The sequence below is a fragment of the Triticum urartu genome, chromosome 6, assembly GCF_003073215.2.
Source record: "Triticum urartu cultivar G1812 chromosome 6, Tu2.1, whole genome shotgun sequence".
Classification (NCBI taxonomy): Eukaryota; Viridiplantae; Streptophyta; class Magnoliopsida; order Poales; family Poaceae; genus Triticum; species Triticum urartu.
Genome location: NC_053027.1, coordinates 472,934,193 through 472,955,112, shown reverse-complemented (window position 1 = coordinate 472,955,112; position 20,920 = coordinate 472,934,193). Strand labels below are relative to the sequence as shown.

At 44.1% G+C, this 20,920-nt stretch overlaps 3 protein-coding genes across 5 annotated transcripts; 1 reads left to right on the top strand and 2 right to left on the bottom strand.

Annotated features, from left to right (window-relative positions):
- The first annotated feature begins 7,423 nt into the window (after positions 1–7,423).
- LOC125514323 lies at positions 7,424–11,323 on the top strand. 3 transcript variants are annotated; one of them, XR_007286338.1, is made up of 10 exons: positions 7,424–7,727; positions 7,800–7,914; positions 8,212–8,401; positions 8,561–8,856; positions 8,935–9,084; positions 9,163–9,296; positions 9,386–9,483; positions 9,624–9,710; positions 10,126–10,247; positions 10,888–11,323. XR_007286338.1 is itself a non-coding variant. In XM_048679636.1 (10 exons), exons 2-10 carry the CDS (start codon positions 7,819–7,821, stop codon positions 10,952–10,954), a joined length of 1,245 nt encoding a protein of 414 aa, XP_048535593.1. In that variant the 5' UTR covers positions 7,424–7,727; positions 7,800–7,818; the 3' UTR covers positions 10,955–11,323. The 3 variants fall into 3 exon arrangements, 2 of the variants coding, with proteins under 2 accessions (XP_048535593.1, XP_048535594.1); XM_048679636.1 differs by having other exon boundaries at positions 9,624–9,715; XM_048679637.1 differs by lacking the exon at positions 10,888–11,323 and having other exon boundaries at positions 10,126–10,248.
- A 255-nt stretch (positions 11,324–11,578) lies between these two features.
- LOC125512418 lies at positions 11,579–12,273 on the bottom strand. Its single transcript, XM_048677512.1, has one exon. It carries the CDS (start codon positions 12,210–12,212, stop codon positions 11,727–11,729), a length of 486 nt encoding a protein of 161 aa, XP_048533469.1. The 5' UTR covers positions 12,213–12,273; the 3' UTR covers positions 11,579–11,726.
- A 1,980-nt stretch (positions 12,274–14,253) lies between these two features.
- Positions 14,254–20,287, bottom strand: LOC125514322 (heat shock 70 kDa protein 17). The gene is made up of 13 exons (XM_048679634.1): positions 19,419–20,287; positions 18,969–19,201; positions 18,021–18,180; positions 17,388–17,633; positions 17,153–17,289; positions 16,522–16,855; positions 16,270–16,431; positions 16,054–16,128; positions 15,875–15,975; positions 15,736–15,805; positions 15,045–15,163; positions 14,893–14,965; positions 14,254–14,805 (listed from the first exon to the last, which is right to left on the bottom strand). Exons 1-13 carry the CDS (start codon positions 20,169–20,171, stop codon positions 14,608–14,610), a joined length of 2,661 nt encoding a protein of 886 aa, XP_048535591.1. The 5' UTR covers positions 20,172–20,287; the 3' UTR covers positions 14,254–14,607.
- Positions 20,288–20,920: the final 633 nt, after the last annotated feature.

Here is a 20,920-nt window from a genome sequence, read left to right as displayed (position 1 = left end):
AGTGACAAGCAACAAGGGAAGCGGCCACAAGTTCGATCTCATGCTCAACCACAAGTTGAAGAAAGTCCTCTTCCCAAGAACCCTCAAGCTAAGCTTCTCAAGTTGAGAAATCAAGTGAGAAGAAAGTGAAGAGTAGACGTTGCTACTTTATGTCGTGAGAAAGGTCACCTCGCCTCTTCATGCACTAGTGGTAACTTATCCAACCCAATTATTATTGATGATATCTATTCTCTTGGGAAGGATAAGGTTGGCAATGTGTTTGCCAAAGTTGTTGGTACTCAAAGTGGTGTCAAGAAGAGAACCATTTGGGTAGCCAAGCCTATTGTGACTAACCTCTTAGGACCCAACTTGGTTGGGGACCAACAAGCTCAAACTTGATCAATAGGTGTTGTTGGAGGGCACTGGAGACTTGGCTACTTTATGAAGAATTAAGGGGACTTCATCATTCTAATTGTCTCAAGCCAAGTTATTCGAATTATCAAGTTTCTATCTTATATCCAATGTTTCTCCATGCGGTAACTCATGCTTAAAGTGTTTATATTGATAGTTACTTACCCCTTTGCATGTTTGGTTTTGTTCCTTGCATGTGTTTGTATATGTTGTGCTTCCAACTTGATTATCTTGTGCAATCAAGTATGTGTGTGTTGGTTTGCACATCATGTACGTGTGTGTCATGCATTGAGCCTTTTGCATCTTGTTCTTTTCTTAGTTGGCTCTTGTGAGAGATTAATGGAATATCCCATTATGGGGGAGTGATGTGCTTTGTGCACCTCACAATCCTATATATGTGTGTACATGAGTAATACCATCTAGTATTGATATTTCAAGATTATCTAGTCGCTATGTGGTATGTCTTCTCATGAGAAATTCAAATTCTATATTGTCCATTAATTATCTCGTGTTGGATCATTATTTTGCCTCTTGTTTATCTTTAATTGGTATCACATTATGGGGGAGTAATATGCTATGTGTATATTACTAGCCTAGAAAATGTGTACATTTGAGATATTGTCACCTAGAATTGATATTGTAAATTATCTTGTTCCTAGGTGGCATGTTAGCTCTACAAGTTGCAATTTGCTTTTTGTTTGGTGTGAAGATGATGTCGGATATCCTTGTTATCTACCACCAGGAATTATTTCCAAATACTTCTTGTCTTTTGACAATTGGTACTCACTTATGTGTGGTAGAAATTATTGATCATCTTTACATTGGCCTTTGCTTTTATTTGCTTTACCTCTTGCCTAGGATTGTGTCAACTCTCATTGTATTCCATACCACTTGTGGATCTTGTTAATTTCTTGACCTTGTCTAGTGTTTTCTAGATATAGTGAAAGTAGTGATCCCACCTTGTGCATTTTGTATTCAAATGCAATTTCTCTATAATGCACTAGTCTTGGGGGAGCTATCCTATTTTATATAAAACACTCATCTTGTGATCCTTATCAAGTGTGTGTCGGTGGAAGGCAAGTCGTTTCTTTTGAGTACTTTGTGCCATCATGAAACTTTGTAGAGAGCTTGGTTTGTTTGGAACCATCCTCTCTTTTGGGGGTTTGATATCCTTTATTTAGTGGGTATCAATGGATATCTCATCCCTTGATGTATCTTTTATCGATATCCTCCAAGTGATGATTTATTCATTTGGTATCTTTTCTTCTTTTGGTATTTCTTTGTCCTTTGGTATCGGTTCTTGAAAGTATTGAGCATGCATATTAACTTCTTGTAGTTTCTTTGGCATGTTTTCTTTCCTTGACCCAATATATAGGGGGAACTCCACCAAGTCTCAAATTGGATGAGATGTGCATGAAATTCATATTCATATCTATATGCACATATTTATGTGGAGTTTGTCCTATATGTTGTTGGTTCTCTAACTCTTTGGTCCCAATGAGTTTGGGTACCATTTTGTTTGTGTTGTTGTTCTAGGAACAAGTGGAGATGCATTGGATGCTCGGCTCACTCACAAGGAAGGTGGTGTCACCATGTGCTTATTGGAGTCAAGCTAGGATGATTAATGAACTACTATCTACCTTTAATTGGCATCTACTACATCCATCCAATGGTATCTCGGTAACAAGTATCATCATCTACTTCATGCACACATTTCTTGCATTAACCTTTCGTAGGTTGTATCATGGCATGTTATCCATTCTCTCGTGTGATACTTGTTTCCTTTCTCAAGGCATCCCAACAATGATGTCTTGTTGCTAGTTGTGATGTCTTTGATGTTCGTGTGGTTGGAATTCATTTATATGCAATAAGACCATATCTAGCCTTGTGCTATGCTCTCAAGCAAATATCTTATTGGTATATGTATGACTTCAGTTTGGATATCTTGTTCCTTCATGTTGTAACTATTTCGGGTGTACATCCTTCTTTGTAGATATATATCATCATGATTTAGTCTACCTAGAACCTTATACACTTGAGAGAAATTACATCTCTAGATGATATCCTTTCTTTCACGCCCACCTTGCCTTTCTTATGTTATTTCTTTGGTGGCTCCGTGAAAGCTTTTGCCTTGACTGCGTATCGTATCTCGTTGCATCTTGATGCACTCTTGTGTGGTGAAGATTATTTTCCTTATGCTTATCTCTACGAGGCTTTTTCCATCTTAATTGGTATCCCTCGTCTTGATGAGGCTTTCATCTTCTATCTTCGCCACGGGTTGTCACAAGCATAGGTTCTTTATATACTTATTAGTTAGCTTGTGAACCCATTTGCTAGTTGTATGTGGGAAGGATAGGCCTTGCACTGTGTTGCCTCATTTTTTCAAGACTTTATTGATGCTTAATGCTCATCTGTACATTAGTCTTCTCAAGTGCATTGCCTTGACTCACACACATCATTTTGGTTGAGCCCATTCTTAAGTTGCCTTTTTCACTTATTGCTCAACCATGTGTTTGTTACATGTACTAGGCTTAGTTTCCTATATGCTCACTTGCACTTGTTGTAAGTTTCTATTGATTTTGGGGGAGGTATGATCCTATTTTGTGCACTTTGTATCCAAATACAAAAATTCTTAGGTGTGCACAAATCATGAGGATCTTCTCTAGTTTCTTTAGAACACTCCTTTGCTCTTATCATAATATCCTTTATTCATGTAGCTCGTAGGATCTTTGGCCTAGTTGGTTCAATTGGTATCTTTTGATAGCTTGCTTCAATTGGTATCTTTTGATTGCTTGATTGCTTGTTTCTCTCTTTGTTATGTCCTTGTGGCATATCATTCCTTTAGCAATCTTGGTGCCTCAATATAGTTGGTCTTCCTCCAAGTTTTACCGTTGGATATGTGTATTGCATTCCACTCTCTTGTTGAGAAATACACAATTTATGGAGGAACACAATTTATATTGCCCTTCTATGCTTTTCGCCCATTTTGGCAATCGATGCCAATGGGGGAGAAGTTTCAGAGAGTTTTGTGGAGAAGTCTTCAGAGTTTTCTCCTTTCTTTGGTTTTGTTCCTAAGCATTTGCATCTCATACACATGCATTATTGATTGTTGCATTGCTTGGTGATGCATAATTCCTTGTATAAACTCTCGTGAAAGTGATTGTCATCAATTACCAAAATGGGGGAGATTGAAAGAACATGCGGTGCCCCCATGTTTGGTTTTGGTAATTGATGACAATCTCTATGGACTAATGGTTTCCTTGAGTTATATTTGAAGGTTTTGTCCATAGGCTTTTCTTGGAGTACATGTGTTGGTTTCAAGGAGAATTTGTGTCGACCAAGGTGCTATTCAAGGAATTATCCAAAGATTGGTCATTTGAGAGTTGAGCTTATTGCAAGTATGTCTTGAAGAAGAAGATTGTGTGATCATTCATGTTTACCTTCAAGACATCATCCAAACGAAGAGAGTTGGAAAGATTTAAGGTTGATCAAGACTAAGTCAAGAGTGAATCAAGTTGATCAACTCACAAAGAGTAGAAGATGTACCGAGAGAGATCAAGTGATCCCATGGTATCGTAAGCATTGTCCATTGCACTTTGTGTACTAACCCATGGTCTATGTGAGAGTCTATGTGGGGCTAGGTACGTGTCCATGGGCTTGCGTCAAGAGGATGATATCATACAACCCATGGGAAGGATGACATCAAGTGGTGATCGTCATCAAGATTGCCGTGTGCAATTTCAAGTGGAGAATCACGAAGAGATCAAGTGCTTGAAGCTTGCCATCCATTGTGGTGTCAATGAACTTGTGAAGATGTGCCGAAGAGTGGCTCACCCATAGTGGAGTATGGGGAATCAATCATCTAGTCTTCATCGACCCAACGCAATCAAGAAAGGTGGTCCATCTTGAGGAGGACAAGATCGTCATCATATAACTCAAGTGGATCATGTGCAAGGCAAAGGTTTGCCCTTGATAGGTTTTCTATTTTACCGGTCTCATGGTGGTAGTTGGGAGACCGGGTTATAGGATCGATAGCCGTACTATCAAGGGGGGCTCTCAAGTGAGTAGCTTGATCGTATCATTCGTCGAGAGCTCAAACCATTGCATCCTTGCATCATGTTTCTTGGTTCTTGTTTGGTTCTCTTTGTGAGTCTTAGAGCTTATGGTCATCTTGATGACAAGCTTGAGTTCATCGAAAACGGAGTTCGCATGGGTCTTCTATGATGTTTTCGGTGTTGTAGGTTTTACCGGTCTTATCCGAGGAAGGGTCCTCACCATTTTCTTATGGGACTTTTCTAATTTGCTTCTTATTGATATTTCTTTCAAGATTGTGTTAGCCCTTGTCGCTAGCTTTCCAACAAACTTGGTTTCATCGAATTCGGAGTCCGTTTGCAAAAGTTGTGGCAGTTTTGGTGTTATGAAAAGGCTGCAGCGGTACTACTGCGAATTGGAGCGGATGTAATTTTTTACTACCGCTCCAGAGCAGTACTACCGCGGCTCCTACAGCGGTAGTACCGCTCCGGACCAAAAACTCGTCCCAAGTCTTGCGGTGGTAGGTCCGGATGTATTTTTTTAGTACCGCTCGCAAGCAGTAGTACCGCTACCATTTGCGGTAGTACCGTGAGGTCGAGCGGTAGTACCGTGAGGACGAGCGGTAGTACCGCTCCGGCGGTTCTTCTGGCCTTTTGCCTCCTTGCTGTTGTTTTTCAAAGGGGTACTTCCGCCCTAGCGGTAGTACCGCTCTGTGCGGGCTGTGAGCATAACGGTTGGATTTTTCCCCACCTATAAAAGGGGGTCTTCTTCCTCAATGAACCTAATCCTTTTAGCTCGTGTTCTTCCCCCATTGTTGACCTTCTTCGAGCTTGCTAACTCTCAATCCCTCCAATGATTCTTGCTAGTTCTTGAGGGAAAAGAGAGAGGAGATCTAGATCCATATTTCCACCAATCACTTTCTCCTCTATGTGAGGGGAACCCCTTGGATCTAGATCTTGGAGTTCTTGGTGTTCTCCTTCTTGTTCTTCCTCTCATTTTCCTCCCTATCATTAGTTGCTCCGGTGGGATTTGAGAGAGAAGGACTTGGGCACTCCGTGTGCCCTTGCCATTGCATTTGGTGCATCGGTTTGAGTTCTCCACAGTGATACGTGGAAGTGAAGTTTGAGAAGCTTATTACTCTTGGGTGTTTGGGCACCCTAGAGCTTGTTCCTCTTGGGTGCCTTGGCGCCCTAGACGGTTGGTGTTGTTCGGAGCTCAATCATTGTGGTGTAAAGCTCCGGGCAAGCGTCGGGGTCTCCAATTAGGCTGTGGAGATCGCCCCGAGCAATTTGACGGGTACCGGTGACCGCCCCCAAGGGTTGCCAAAGTGTACGGGTTCGGTGACCGCCCCCAAGGGTTGCCATTTGTACGGGTTCGGTGACCGCCCTCAAGGGTCCCTTAGTGGAATCACGGCATCTTGCATTGTGCGAGGGCGTGAGGAGATTACGGTGGCCCTAGTGGCTTCTTGGGGAGCATTGTGCCTCCACACCGCTCCAAACAGAGATTAGCATCCGCAAGGGTGTGAACTTCGGGATACATCGTCGTCTCCGTGTGCCTCGGTTATCTCTTACCCGAACTCTTTACTTATGCGCTTTACCTTGTGATAGCCATATTGTTTCTTGTCATATATCTTGCTATCACATAGTTGTTTATCTTGCTTAGTATAAGTTGTTGGTGCACATAGGTGAGCCTAGTTGTTGTAGGTTTTGTGTTTGACAAATTAACCGCTAGGTTTATTCCGCATTTGTTCAAGTCTAAACCGTAATTATTTTTAAGCGCCTATTCACCCTCCCCCCCTCTAGGCGACATCCACGATCTTTCAGCCGTGCCTCTCGAAAACGGGAAAAACATGTTTTTTTTCTTCCGCGAGAGACACATGTTACTTCTCGTGGAAGCACGGACGTGTGTGGCCCAACCCAGAAGGGCCATGAAGTAGCTGCGCCTAGCTCAACATCTAGGAGCTAAATTGTGATAGAAGGCCGAAAATCTGTAGGAAGAATAGCCAACAAGAAATAAAATAGGTGGAACTGAAAGGAATAGATTTTTAATGTATTTCAATTTCTCTTGTAATGTATGATCTATCGCATGAATAGTTAGTCCACACACCATTCCTCGCTTATGATAATCTAAGGGCAAAAAGAAAGAAGGCACGAGTATTCAAAGTAGAAGCGCTAACATTCCCCTTTCTTTGAGAAAGCACTTGACCGCAAGCCGGTGCATAAGGAAAAAGGGTCTTCAGGTTGATGAAGTCCTCCCAAGTATTGTCTCTCAAACTCACCCGGAGGGTGATAGGTAGAAGTATTAGTTTGATTCCGCGAGAGGCACAATCGTGCCTTTTTTTGGAAAGAAAAAAAAGGCGTGCGCCCAGTTTGTTTTTTTCGTACAATTTTTTTCATAAAAAAAATTCGTCAAAATCTATCAACATGAGATCTAGTTTTGAGGATCTCGACACGAGGAATACAATGATGAAACCGGTTCAAGATTTGGACGCATGGTTTAAGAGATAAAAGTTTTTGAATAAATGGATCTAGAAAAAAAGAAAAACTTCCAGATTATCGCAACCTGGAAAAGTGGGAGTGACCTTTGCAAAGAGTACTCCTAAATTAGTGATTAGGTCTGTTTAGGGTATATTTAAATGTGCTCTAGTTATTGCATATCTAATTAACTATCAAACTAGAAAGAACAAAAAAAGGCTAATGAAAATGCTTGCATGAATTTTCATGTAAAATCAATGGCAGAAGACTTGAATAGTTGGATGTGCAATATTTAGGACACATCTAGACGTGTTTTAACAAAACTGTTAGTGATTTCAAGGATTCCCCGGCCCTGTGTGTACCAAAGATATGCAGAGATGGAATTGAAAATAAAAAGATACGCAGCGATTAATTCAGAAACCGTGGGGCCATTCCTCTCGCACAAGGCCGAGCCAAAGGCCCATTTGGCCTATTGTGCTCCCAGGTGCAAGGCCCAGAAGCAGAACCCTGACCTTGGAGGCCTGCTGCTCGGCAGGTCGAGCGGGCGGCCGCGGCGTCTCTCCGCCGACGAGCAGGGCGGTCAGGTCGGCCAGCGAGCTGAGGAGCAAGGCTTCAGGAGCTACGCGCAGCGCGAGGCGAGGGCGCGACCTCTCGAGTCGCCGAGGCCGCGGCCCGCCAGCTGAATCGTGGGGGGCGGCGCCGGCGCCGCGAGCGAGCGGGTGGAGGTCCTCGAGGGGAGGAGGGCGCGGCGGCGCAACTTGCAGACTGACCGACACGTCGGGCATCCGGCACTCCGGCGCCCCAGCAGGCAGCGCCACACGCCAGCAGCAGGCAGGGCATTTCACTCTTTTCACCAATTGTGCTGTGACTTCGCTAGCTGCCTGACAACACCTATGTGTGCAGTTGATTCAGGGCATTTGCCATGGAAAGATTCGATGAGTACGACTGCGCATCCGCTCATTCTCACCAGCACCCCGACCGCGTCTCTGATTCTCTCGAGGATCCGATATCTGATGAGGTGCTGCCTCTCCTGATGCTGAGCTACATAGGCTTTGGTATTTCATATTGCTCATTACTTGCTTGGCCAATAAATTTCATAAACATTGTTGCAGCTCATGTGCAACGAATTTCATAGTATTGTGTCTGGACCCTGAACCACTCTACCAGATGCGCAAACTATACCTTCCACTGCATTTTTATGCAAATGTATCTGACATCTTCTTACATATCTGGCCAATACTGCAAATTTCGGCATGTAGCAGCATATGAAATGTTTGCTGAACATGTGGCTTTGCCTTTTATTGTATATCAACAGGATGTCCAACCAACAAGGCTCTCGCTGGCCTGTGCTACAACAAAAAAGAGAGAGGATGATAACAGAATGGCGGGCCACAATGAATCAGCCATCTGGGATGAAGTTCAGGAAGAAGCTGATGAGCTAGCCCATGTGCATAAAGATCCTCATGCTCATAGTGTCTCACTCCTATCTGCTGGAACAAGCAAAAGTATGTCACTGATTCACTGCATGCTCCGTAATACATATTAAGTAGATTCTGATATTTCTTGAAGCGGCGCAGGACTTTGGCATGTAAATATTTTCTTGCATAACTTTTTCGGGCGTGTATCGTATATGATTCGTTCTCCTTTTTTTGGTGCTGATGCAGGGAGCAAATGTGAAAATAAGCTCAAATTTTCAATACGTGGATTCAATTCTATTCTGTCAGGCGTAAAGAGTGAAAACTCGTATGCTGGGGAACAAGAAGTTTTGTCAGGAATGCGACCAGCTAAAGCTATAGAAACTATGATGGCTGAGCAGTTCGAAAATATCGATGAAGAAACTGAAACTGAAGAATTGCCCCCAGATTTTGCCCATCCAACCAAGAATGCAAACATTTCAGTTGCTGAACTTCTTGAAGATCTACAGGATAGAAGTGCCTCATCTGTTAGAACACCATTTTCGGTGGGTATTTCTTGGTGCTGCTTCATTGTTTGGAGTTCTTAGACAACAGCTAGCTTGTCTCTGAACATTTCAATGCAGATTCATCAACAAACCGAAGCTAAGGAAGGGAAGCCAAAAGTTTCGACTTCAGGGAAGAAAATACTAGCACTTCTAGGTCAGAGGGATCTTGACAGTGAAGAGCACTCAGAGCATGCTATTGGTGAAACGTCTAGTGAGGATGAAGCGGAAGTATGTTGTTAATATAACTGCTGTTATTGGTAGTTGTTCAGTTGTACTGTTCGTCATGATACTTCATTCCTGCAACAGGATACTGTTCGAAACAACTTGACTATGGTGAACAAAGATGTGAAGGGAAACCGAAAAACTATGTCTGACCTATTCCAAGAAGCTTTCACTGCAACAGATATGGAGGGTACTGCACTCCCCATGAGATCAACCGGGTATAGTAACCCTGACAATTCCTTACCAAATGCGCGTTGAAATAACACCGAATGTTATGCTATTCTAAATATTTTATTTCTTTGTGCAGAGCTGGTTATTATGGAAGGATGCAACAGATTATGCAGATGGAGAAAGATAGGCATGCTGAGTTCTCGAGGCAGTATAACAGAGCGCGAGATTATTTAGGTAGTTCTCTTAGTTTTGCTATCGTGAACTTTGTATAGTTATGCTAGACTTGCTAGTTGAAGCAGTTAGTGTAATAACCTTCATCAGTGTGTAATTGTGTATTCATATATTGATGATACAGTGACTCTTCCTATTGCCAGGTGATTCAAAGGGAGTTACTGTTCAAATTTTGTCAAGGTCCTTGGAAGGAAAACTAACAGTCTGCCTCTGCCTGTTGAAAGAAAAGAGTAACGTCTGTGTTTCATCTTTATCTTTCAAAAGCTCTTCTGTTCTTTCGTTTACTTATTGCTTGCAGCAAATTAACATATTGTTTTTATACTATTTTCCAAGAAAAGTAATAATTGTTGCGCATGAAAAATACATGCTTGCTATTAAATGGTAATTGTAGGAATATGTGTTGTGCAAGTCATGCATGTTGGATAGTTTTCCGCGTGGCGGTTGGCCACTCTTTTTGAATTGCCCAACCATGTAGTGTTCAGACATTTAAGATAAAAATGCAGTGCTACCCTTAGAACTATCTTTTAATGTTGTTATGCCCTCACAAAACATATCTTTTACTGGGGGTAAGTTCTAACAAACCAAACCTTATGCTAAGCGTCTCGTGCCAGTGTGGTGTTATCAGTGTATTTGTGTTTCTTGCAGCTTCCGTTGACAGATTGCGACATGGATGACAGCAGTAGTAAGAGGACCATTATCTTCAGTCCCAAAATATGTGACAATGTGGATCTTGTAGAAGGAAACATTATTCACATCCACCCACCATGGTATGCTTCTTGCAGTACATGTCTATATTTTCTTTGCTTGTTTCCGTTCTGTGAACCCATTTTGTGTTTCAAGAGGCATTCTGTTGTAGGCTTGTTGCTTGAATGGTAGATCAATTTTGCTCAGTAGAACGGAACGGAGATACTTATTTCACAAACGAAGACGCCATGAATCGAAACTAACCAAGCAAGAAAAATATGGGGAGAGCTTCTATAGCCATAGCCATAGACCCTCACCAACCCATTACAAAGCAGCACCCATGCTTCAGAATTTTTGCAGTATGCAATCTTCGTTTAGAGCCCATCTAGAGAAATTTGATCAGGTGCCGCAAGCTGCAAGAACTGCTAGTCATTCAGGGATGCAGAACTTAGAAAACAGCACTGAACACTTAAGAGTTCAGTCTGACGCTGCAGTTTGGTCCGGAGAATGATGCCCAGGTATGAAATATGGCTAACGCCTTGGTGGTGCGATTAATGTCTCGCGTGTCGGTGCTTGTAGCTCTTGTTTTCCTCGGAAAACATAGGATTATTTTTTTGTACAGCTAGGTCACCGTGGAGCTGCGATCTTCTCTTTATTCATGCTTTCAGATGGGTCTAAGCAACCGCAGAATTCAGGAATTTGACAACTCCCTTACCTCAACAGGAAAGAAGTGAAAGTAAAAGAAGAGGATGTGATGCTCTGCACCTACTTCTCGCATCACCTGGCGTGAATGGTACTCGTACTCGAGATCCTTCTTTTCTGGAAAACAAAAGGAAGGCGATGTTGCACCGCATGGCAGGGGCCGGCTTAGGATATGTGTAGTCTGAGAACTCTAGACACTGGTGTATGTACTGGGAAGAGTATGTGTCGCTGTGTGTTGTACTTGGTGAAGAGATTGAGCCAGTTTTGTATGTGTCCCTGCTCGTGTTACTTGTCGCAGCTGCTGCTGCAAGCATGTACTTCTCATTGAATCTGTAGAGTAGATAGGCAAAGCCTCGTAGACAATGTTGCATGGGACCATTGTCGGTGTTGCACCGCACACAAATAAAGAATGTTTCCGTCATATATGGAAAAAACTGTCCCCATTCAGCACTCAAAATATTATGCGGAAATGTATGTTTCTTGTGTAGTACTCCCTCCGGTCCTTTTTAGTTTGCATATAAGACTTGTCTGAAGTCAAACCTCGTAAACTTTGACCAAATTTATGCGAAACTGGGTTGAAAGGATCAATCACCCGTCTGTCTCCAGAAAAAAAAATGCTCCCAGACAAATGTCGAATATATTTTGTGCCTCCTCTCCTCTCCTCTATCACGCATGCAAGATCGGATTTACGAGTAAAAACAGCCCCCAGATGTTGAATATATATCGTGAAGTCCCAGAATGATTGCAACTTTACATACACAAATGTTTGCGCTGCCAAGTCTCTTACAAATGCTGCTGTCTATGGCTACAAAGGCTGAATCTTAACACCTAGAGCCTGTGTGTGTATTTACACTTGCACTTCAATAGGGGAAACCACTGTAACTGCCGTCACGATGCCGTTCGCTCGCGCCGACGACGGTGAAAAGCTCCGTGTAATCGCAGAGGCCGTGCAGCTCATCCAGGCCCGACGGCTGCCCAGCGCCGGCGTAGGCAGCGGCCGCCGCCGCCCGCGCGTCATTCTCAATCGCCGCTACACTAACCGGGCCTGCCGTGGCGGGAATGAGATAGCTTGACGCTCCGGTGGCGCCGGCGTTGGCCGTCCGCGCGTCATTCGCCGCTGCGGTAACCGGGCCTGCCGTGGCGGGAATGCGATAGCTTGACGGTCCAGCAGTGGCAGCGCTCCACCCATCGGCGTGGCGGGGCCGCGGCCTGTGGAGCTGGCGCGCGGGCGTGGCGGCGACGGGTGAGTTGCCGGTGAGGCGCTGCACGAGGGACTTGAAGCCCGCGGCGTCGGAGGTGACGAACTGCGTCTCGATGTAGGTGACCTTGACGCCATTCCTGTCCATGGATCCTTCCTCGCTTGATCGATCGAGCACCTTTGGTCAGTTTTCTCGACCTCCTCGTGCGGCTGGCTCGGTTCTTGATCGCTCTAGCGTCGGGGTTGTGTGTGTCATGCTAGCCGTTCGGGGATGTTTATATACGAGACGGCGCTGAGATTCTGGAGGTGAGAAGCATTCTGGGGTTGCGAGGCACGAGTGAGGAGAGAGTGACATGCTGGCAGGGTGTAAGATGGACCGGGTCAGGGCGTCAGGGCATGTGGTGGTGGGAGGTAGTTGAGACGAGGTTGGTACTATAGGTGCTAGTGGCTGCGGTAGCAAGTCGAGGTGTTTGACTGGTCCTCCTAGGGAGCTACGAGTAGTTTGATAACGGTCAACTTTCGGAGAACGGGAGGGAGAGCTGGTCAAGCGCTCCTGGCCCTGGGGGCCTCTCTTTCTCTCCCTGTCTTTGATGCCGACGGATCTCAAATAACAAGCAAACGCAACAAGTTCACAACAAAACATGCATCCTTCCGTTCGTGGCCACCCCCCCTTCCGTTCGTGTTGGTTATGTGGTCCCGGCACGGCATCCATGCTCGACTCTTCATCCCATTCCGGCGAACTCCTTTGCAGATCGGCATTCTTGTGACTTGTGAGCTTCCGTCATGCGGTGCTCGTGTTGTTGTTATTTGTCGTCGTTGTGCAGTGCCTTTGGTTTACACTCCACACATGGGTGCCATCTTTCTCGTGGAGATTATTTCATCACGGGCACTCTCTAAGATCATGTCATTTCTTCATCACTTGTTCTCCCCGCTCCTTTGGCAATAACCACCCTTTCGGTGGAGAATCGGCCCATCCTTCGTGCAAGCTCAACGAGTCAGAATGTTCGTCGTCCTTGTTTGCAGGCTGCCTTAGCCAATGACCACCACCATCTGGTGTGTGCGGCTGTGGGGTTGGCAGTGGCGCAACTCCTTCATAATGATTGTCTGTGGTCTTTGCCGGTGGCTTCGGTGTTGCCTTTATCGAAGCTATCATGTGGTGTCTTTTGGAGTTTGTCCCCCTCTTACGTGTATTGTACTATGATCTTCACGTAGCCTCAACCTAGGTTGTGTCACTCAACTCCCTCACTTTGACATAGCACTTTGTTATTGAGCTCTCCCAAAACAATGTTCCCTTTTGTTATCGAGCCCTCCCAAAACATATCCTATTGGCCGGAACCAGTTCTAACAAGCCAGGCCTTAGAAAATACACATGAGCTCCTGGGTGCTCCACACCCCTATACAAATATTAAACGTAAAAAATACCAAAAATTCAAAAAGATCTGAATTTGGGGATATCAAACATGGGTTCTCAATCTACTCCAGTGTGAAATTTCGTGGAAAAATACCGGGAAAGTATCAATGGCGAATGAAATACTGTCCGAACAAAAATTCATTCAAACAGTTTTTTTCTACACATAGGAATTTTGTTCTTTTTTTTGCCACAGATACGTTTCCTAGTGTTTTTTTCACGAAATTTCACACGGATCGGGAATCCAGATTTGATATTCCAAAATCTCAGATTTTTTTTCAAATTTTTTGGTATTTTTTGAATTTAATGTTCGTATAGGGGTGTGGAGCACCCGGGTGATACAAATCCGCTTCTGCCAAACCTTAGGCTATAATGAAATGCTATTATCAGCATCTTCTTGCCACTAAGTGTACTTCTGTATCTTGCAGTTCCCGTCACAAGCAAAAACAGACTGACACGGATGCCAGCAGTAGTAAGAGGACCATTATCTTTAGAGAGAAAATATTCTGATGAAAACCAAGTAAAACAAGGTTTCAACCCAAATGCTAGAGAGCGCGACCCGTACCAACGTACAGATAAAAAAGACGACGTCATCGTCATGCAAAGATATTCACAAATTTCAAAATTCTATAACGTACTTTCAAGCCAATCGGGTGGATCGAATTTCGTTTTCACCGTTGTGTCAACCTGCAGCCGTATGCACTCTAGTCTTTCAGCAAAACATCCGCTCTTTATTCCTTTATAGTAACTGCAAGTTAACAGCACTGCGTGATTGACAGTATGAAAGAGCAAACAGATACACCGATACCCCTACCAGACATAAAATCTCTATAGTAGCTGTTATCAAAACATAAATGAGTTTCAGTACAACAATGCAGCTACAAAGTCATCTCAGTCCTGACAACTAAGCCTTTCTGAGGCGCTATCTTGACAGCATATGCCCTAGAGACCACAATACTGCTATACAGCGATTGACATCAAATTCTTCTCGCCCATATAGCATCTAGCCTGCCGTGAATTCCTACACAAACCTGTCTTTTCGGCCGCCATAACAAAACTGTGGTGGTGACAAACTGTCTTCTCGGAGTATATTGAGTAGTATCTCTCAGGGGTGTTCAAAAGCCGATTCTAATAATCACAACTCGTCATGGGATTCTGGTTCCGAATCGTTATTCTTCTCAGGGGCATCCGATTCTGACGGCTTCTCCGTGGATTCAGACTCGCTGGATGCAGATTCTGAAGAGTCCGTCTTCTCCTTGTTAGCTTCTTCCTTTACGGCGGGTTTCTTCTCAACCTTGGGTTTTGGCTTTGGGATCCTATTGACGCTAGAGACCTGCACATCAATCGAGTTCCCGTTGTGTTGAGAAGTTGGATCAAAGTTGAGCCTCGTGTGCTAGGATGTCAAGTATAAAATTCTGACCTTATTTTGTAGGGCTAAAACTTTCTGATAGACCTCTTCAGATGTGAAGGCAGGCGAGCTGTGGGCAGGGGTACTGCAATGGTCGCTTGGAGTTAGCCACTTGAGCGTAAATAGAACTCAAGAATGGTTTTTCTGTAAAAAAAAAGGCCTACCTCTTCTGTAGGGTTTCCTTCTCCTCCAACCAAGCTTTCAGCTTATCTGCTTCACTTACGACCTCATCTACTCTCTTTTTTGGAAGCCATGGTTTGCTTGTCTCCCAGTTCTTCACAATCTGCAGGGTAAAAAAAAAAAGAGAAAGAATACATGAGAATGCAACAACACAGAACCCATTTAGTAGAACCATCTTACAATTTTTAAGACTCGACAGTACTATAATGCAGATAAACTAAAATGTAGTGCATGTTTAGCTTATTTGGAACTCAGGAATGTCCAAACTTCACTTTTTTTGTGCCTACAAAAGCCTGATTATTATCAGGTAATCTACTTTGCAAATTTGCAATGTAAGAAAGGATTCAAGATTGCACTGACATGATCTCTTCTGAATATTTTAGTGCAATGACAGCTTCAAGAACCAATGAAAATGAAGAATGACCAGTGCATGAAATTTTGTTTTGTGGCAGTGACGGGTGGAGGATGAACCATGCCAACAAGTTGTGTTGTAATGCAATGCTTGACCTTTCCAGATAAATGTTTTTTGCTCAAGTATTATGTTCTTTCTTAATGCAAGCATTATGTTAGGTGCAATCACGTAAACAATATTGGTTCTTATACGAAATTCAAGTACATTGTGTCAAGAACAAATTATTTTAGATAAGAGAAGTCATTTGCTCATCTCGGGGATACCTTTTGTAGCTCAGTAAGATACAATCGAGCACTTCCGCAAGCTGCTGGTCGGGCTTTTAACTCACTCATTCTGTATAACAAAAAATAAACAATATCAGTAACTGAGTGATATGAACTTAAGTTGATAAAAATTAATTACCTGAAAAGAATTGGGTCGCCCATGGCCTTAAGCTGATCAAGCCGCTCTTGAAATTCGTTTGCTTGAGCCTCTTCACCATCCATATACAGCCAATCCTGCACCTGCATTTGTCAACAACTTCAGCATGAGACATATCCTAGACAAATTATACCCCGAGCAAGATCCATTATTTGACTAACCTCACTGAGTTTCTCTGTAAAAGATTCCCTCTCCTGTTCAGTTGAGACGGCCAACATATCTGTGCTTTCCTCCAACTGTGATGTGTCAAATGGCAGCAATTAAGCAGTCAAAAATAAATAAGGTGCGTCACATAAAAAGTAATGCACAGTATAGTATGCCACGTACTGGTAATGTTCACATCACAACAAGCTAAAAACTTTGCAAAGAAAAGGTACCTTTTCCTTCATAGAGTATATGTAAGACTCAAGGTTATTTTTCAGTTCAGCAGTTCTCCTCCGCTCAGCATCCTTCTTATTAAGTACATCTAACCTACTTTTTGCCTCAGAATACAGTTCCTTCGAAAGGGTTGATGCAGGACCAGCTGTTTTTTCAGTGACCTATATTAAAAAGTAAGACGCAAAAATTAATCTATGTCATATGTTCTATGCCATGTCAATATTAGCATAAATTTACCAAGTATAGTTTACCTTTAATGGAACCCTGAAGGTTCTTTTCTTCAGCACCTTCTCTGTAATAGTATCTTGCACATTGGTCTCATCATTGGTAGTGCTCGTATTATCAGCATCACTTCCTGAACTAGAATTCTCCTTACTATCTGTTGTACTATCAGTTGTTCCTGATTCAGCAGACAAAGTCTCATCGGTGGTATTAGTCTCTAGTGTTACGTTCTTCTTTGGAACTTCAACCCATTCAGTTATCTCAATCACTGCTTCTGCCCTATCAAGAGAAATAATTCCACTTCTACTCAAAGAAAAGTGTAGATTTGCTTTGATGGGTGCAGATAAATTGCGGCTTCCATACCTGATTGAAAAATGTACATTGTTAAATACTTAAATTGATGCACTGAACCAAAACATGAGGTGAATACAAGTAATACAACAGAATGGCAGTACCACTTGATTTTCAAGGCGCTAGAGCCCTTTTTTAGTTGGAATTATATTGACATGACCATATATGTATTACAACTTTACAGACAGACTATTCACAATAAATATTAGTTCACATAAAGGTCCTTTCAGGCTGTTAAGTTGACTATGAGCAGGGTTGAGAGTTGACACTTGAGACTGCGCACCAAAATAACATCAACATTGTGCTTACTTTTCACTGGTTTCAGCCAGGCCTGATATGGCATACTCTGCAAACTTGTGCGACGAAACACCTGGGGGCAATTCAGAAGCTTTGTCATAGCTGAGAGAGACATCAAAGTCCTTAGTATGTCTAATGGACCTGAACAACTGTAGACAACAGACAAATAAAAATCTTGTTCAGATATATTTTTTCAAACAACAGGCAAAGTTTGTCGACAGTAAAAGCTTGACTAATACTGTTTAACCTTTATTGGCATCTTTTTCATCCTTGGAACCAGTACTTGATCAGTACTTTCATCTTTGACATAATCTGGGCCATCTATTTCAAACACGAAACCATAAGTAGAACCGTCAATCATCCCCAACTTGCGGTTCAACTTAATCCCATCACTTAGATTAGCAGCATGCAGTGAGGCACCAAGAACAATTGCTTCATCAGCATCAAGGTGCTTATCTAGCTCACTCCGTCCCAGGAATTCCTGCAGCTTAGCCTGGAACAGAGGAATACAAATGTGCCCCGTGAGTCAAAATGTGACAAATAATAAAAGCACTGAGATTCAAAATAATAATAAATGGTACAGATAGATAAGGCATCTAACTCTATTCCATAAGTAAATGAAGTCCTCTGTATGACTAACAGCAGCTTATAAACCCCATGCCAAATACTGAATTCCGTTCACGATGAAACCTTCTTACGAGAGAAAAGGTGAAATAAGAAGCAGGCAATCGCATGCACCCAGGTTCTAAATTCAGTTTAGTTTACATGAGCATACACAGAAAGTTTCAGAAACTCAACAATGCAATAGTCCTGCATTCCATCACAGCCCCTCAATGGCAAGTCAAGTAGTATAAATCTTGAATGGAGGAGTGATAATCACCTGCAGTTTTGGTACCCTGGTAGCTCCTCCAATCAGCTCTACAGCATATATGTCACCAATTTTCATGCCTGAATGCGTGAGCACATCTTTGATTGGAGTCAGAGCCTGCTCCCATAAATCTGCACAAAGCTCTTCGAATTTTTCACGTGTTATGGTGCTCCTGTAATAAACAGCATGTCGGTCAGCATGTAAAACCTTGAATTTTTTTCCTAATCATGATCTGAGAAAAACTAAGGGAAAGCTGAAAGCATGAGCTGGGGTAAAAGATCAATAATTACAGAACAAAGCATTAAGGAATAAGGACATCAATGGTCAATGGGCCTACGGAAAATACCAACAATGACAAGTTAAGAAGCCGGTATAATCTTGCAAGTTCCACATAATCATAAATATGCAATGAAAACGGATGCAGAACTTCAATGTAGTAGAAACTATCCACAAGAGATATGCAAAAGCAGTACCAGAACAAATTTTATTCAACAGTTTTGCTAAAGCACATTTAGATGTGCCTTAAATATTGCACATCTAAGTCCTATGTCATTGACTATTTTCAGTTTTGCTAAAGCGCATCTAGATGTGCTCTAAGTATTGCACATCTAAGTCCTATATCATTGATTTTACGCGAAGATTCATGCAGACATTTTCTGTTGTCATTTTCTTTTTCTTTTTAGTTTAATTGAGTCACTTAGATGTGCAACAACTAGGGCACATCGAGACAAAGGAATCAACTTGATCTATCAAAGGTCAGACCATTTGACAAATATGAAATAACAGGGCCTGTCATCCATGCTACTCTAGATTATGTTTGCTTACAAGTAAAAGGCTCATGTGTTCAGAATCGATCCAGGACATAAGATGGGACATGCTGGCCTGTTTGTACAGTTTGGTTCATCTTTAAGTTTCATATAAACGTTCATCCAAAGATTATGCATGTATGGAAGGACGCACCTGAAATCGATGTCATTATATAGAGATTCAACTGAGATCGGAGCAGCAGTATTTGCGCTCAGAATTTCTTTGGTGCGCTTGACCTGCTTCTTCAACTTAGCCATTGCTTTAGGAGACTGACGGATGTCATCCCCATTGCCAAGCTGCTTGTTAAATTGATCGGCAAAATAGTTTACCAGACGCATTTCCATTTCAAGGCCTCCAAGTTTGGAGTTCCATCTGACATCCTTAACCTGCAGAGGAATTGGCTAAAAGCATTAGCACTAGATTCTTCTGTAGCTATCTATTCGAGATAGCAGCTAAAATTCATGTTTTTTTTTGCCAGATCTACTATCAGCTAGGCATGTGAAAGCATAAGTAACAATCTTTTCTTCAGAGATCTTACAAGCAGGCATATGAGTTGAAGCAGAATTGAACAGCTAAAGGAGCTGGAGGCGGGAGAATTGTTACCTGGAACTGGTTGACAGACACCGTCTTCCCGAACTCCTTGGCGCTGTAGGACGAGTAGTAGACGAGCGCGGCGTAGGTGCTGCCTGAGCCCATGTCGTAAAAGATGACATGGCGCGACTCGTTGGAGAAGTCCTTGTCGATCCCGTACTGCAGCGCGGCGCCGGCGTGCTCGTTGACGAGCGCGAGGACGTTGAAGCCGGCGAGCTGGGCGGCCTGCGTGAGGGCCCGGCGCTCGGCCTGGCCGAAGTAGGGCGGCACGGCGACGACGGCGTCCCGCACGGGCAGGCCGACGTGGGCGTCGGCGATCCCGGAGGCGTAGTGGAGCACCATGGCGACGATCTCCTCGACGGTGTAGACCTGACCGTCGTCGGCGCGCACGGCGGCGGCGCCGCGCGCGTCCTGGACGAGGTCGTAGGGGAGGAAGAGCGAGTCCGCGAGGGCCCGCACGTAGGGGAAGGGCTTGGCGAGGAGGTCGCGCATGCGGGAGAAGACCTTGGCCGGGTGGCGCGCGGTGATGCCGGCCGCCTCCTCGCCGGCGAGGCGGTTGCCGTCGGCGAGCGCGGCGAGCGCCGGGGACTTGCGCTTGGACATCTCGTTGATGGCGACGGCGATCGGCGCGCGGCCCGGCGCGAGGTGCACGGCGGCCACCTTGAGCCACTCGGAGCCCAGGTCGATGCTCGCCACCGCGGCGCTCGCCGGCAGCACGGCCACGGCCGCCGCGACGAGCGCGAGGAGCAGGAGACGCGGCGCCATGGGGGGCTAGCGCGATGGCATGCGGGGGGGTCAGGGTTTGGAGATCTGGAGCTGGCGAGTGTGGACGGGGCCGGAGCACGGGAGAACGATCTCGACGGGGAGGGAGGGGCGGGCGTGCGTGCGAGCTATATTTCCGATTGCAAAAATCGTTTCTTTTTCTTCTGCTGCTGTTAGAAGGTTTTGCGTTCGAGACCCTGGAAGTATTTTTGGATCACGGAGTAGGGCCTTGTTGGTGTGCTGGTTTCTGCCGCGGTGGGTGGTTTGAGAAATATGGGAAGTGTGAGGGGCTGGTGGGTAGATTGGTTTGGAAGTAGAACGGGGCAGGACCGGCAGGGGATTGAGTCACCTGTCCAATGGGAAGGCGCCGCGTGGAGAAGCGTCCACGTGGCCCGCCGTGGTGGGCGTGGTGCGTTGGAGGCGTGAGAGGCGAGGTCGTGACATGCTTCGTGCGCGGACAACGCAACGCAACGCAAACAGTCTCGCCGTTGGCACACACGTCACTGTGTACGGACTGTCAACGGTCAACGTTTGTAAGAGTGGAGATGGTGCGCTTTTGGAAAATCGAGTGGTGCGGTGTTTATTACTTTCTCCATTCACAGATATAAGATGTTCTATTATTTTACTTTTTTTCGATTCAGACTTATTTAAACACATTTTAGAGCCCGCTTGAAATGGATGTAAGTTTATACACCTGTATTTATTTTACGGGTGCAAGTTATAGGTCAACACTTGATTTTGTGCTTGGGATG

Coding starts and splice junctions, on each gene's coding strand:
- LOC125514322 (XM_048679634.1), bottom strand. CDS start 20,171: ATGGCGCCGCGTCTCCTGCTCCTCGCGCTCGTCGCGGCGGCCGTGGCC. Junction 17,634..18,020: donor CCAGGGTACCAAAACTGCAG/GTGATTATCACT, acceptor CCTCTGTTCCAG/GCTAAGCTGCAGGAATTCCT. Junction 15,164..15,735: donor ATCTTACTGAGCTACAAAAG/GTATCCCCGAGA, acceptor TTTACCCTGCAG/ATTGTGAAGAACTGGGAGAC.
- LOC125514323 (XM_048679636.1), top strand. CDS start 7,819: ATGGAAAGATTCGATGAGTACGACTGCGCATCCGCTCATTCTCACCAG. Junction 9,085..9,162: donor CTAGTGAGGATGAAGCGGAA/GTATGTTGTTAA, acceptor TTCCTGCAACAG/GATACTGTTCGAAACAACTT. Junction 9,297..9,385: donor CTCCCCATGAGATCAACCGG/GTATAGTAACCC, acceptor TTCTTTGTGCAG/AGCTGGTTATTATGGAAGGA.
- LOC125512418 (XM_048677512.1), bottom strand. CDS start 12,212: ATGGACAGGAATGGCGTCAAGGTCACCTACATCGAGACGCAGTTCGTC.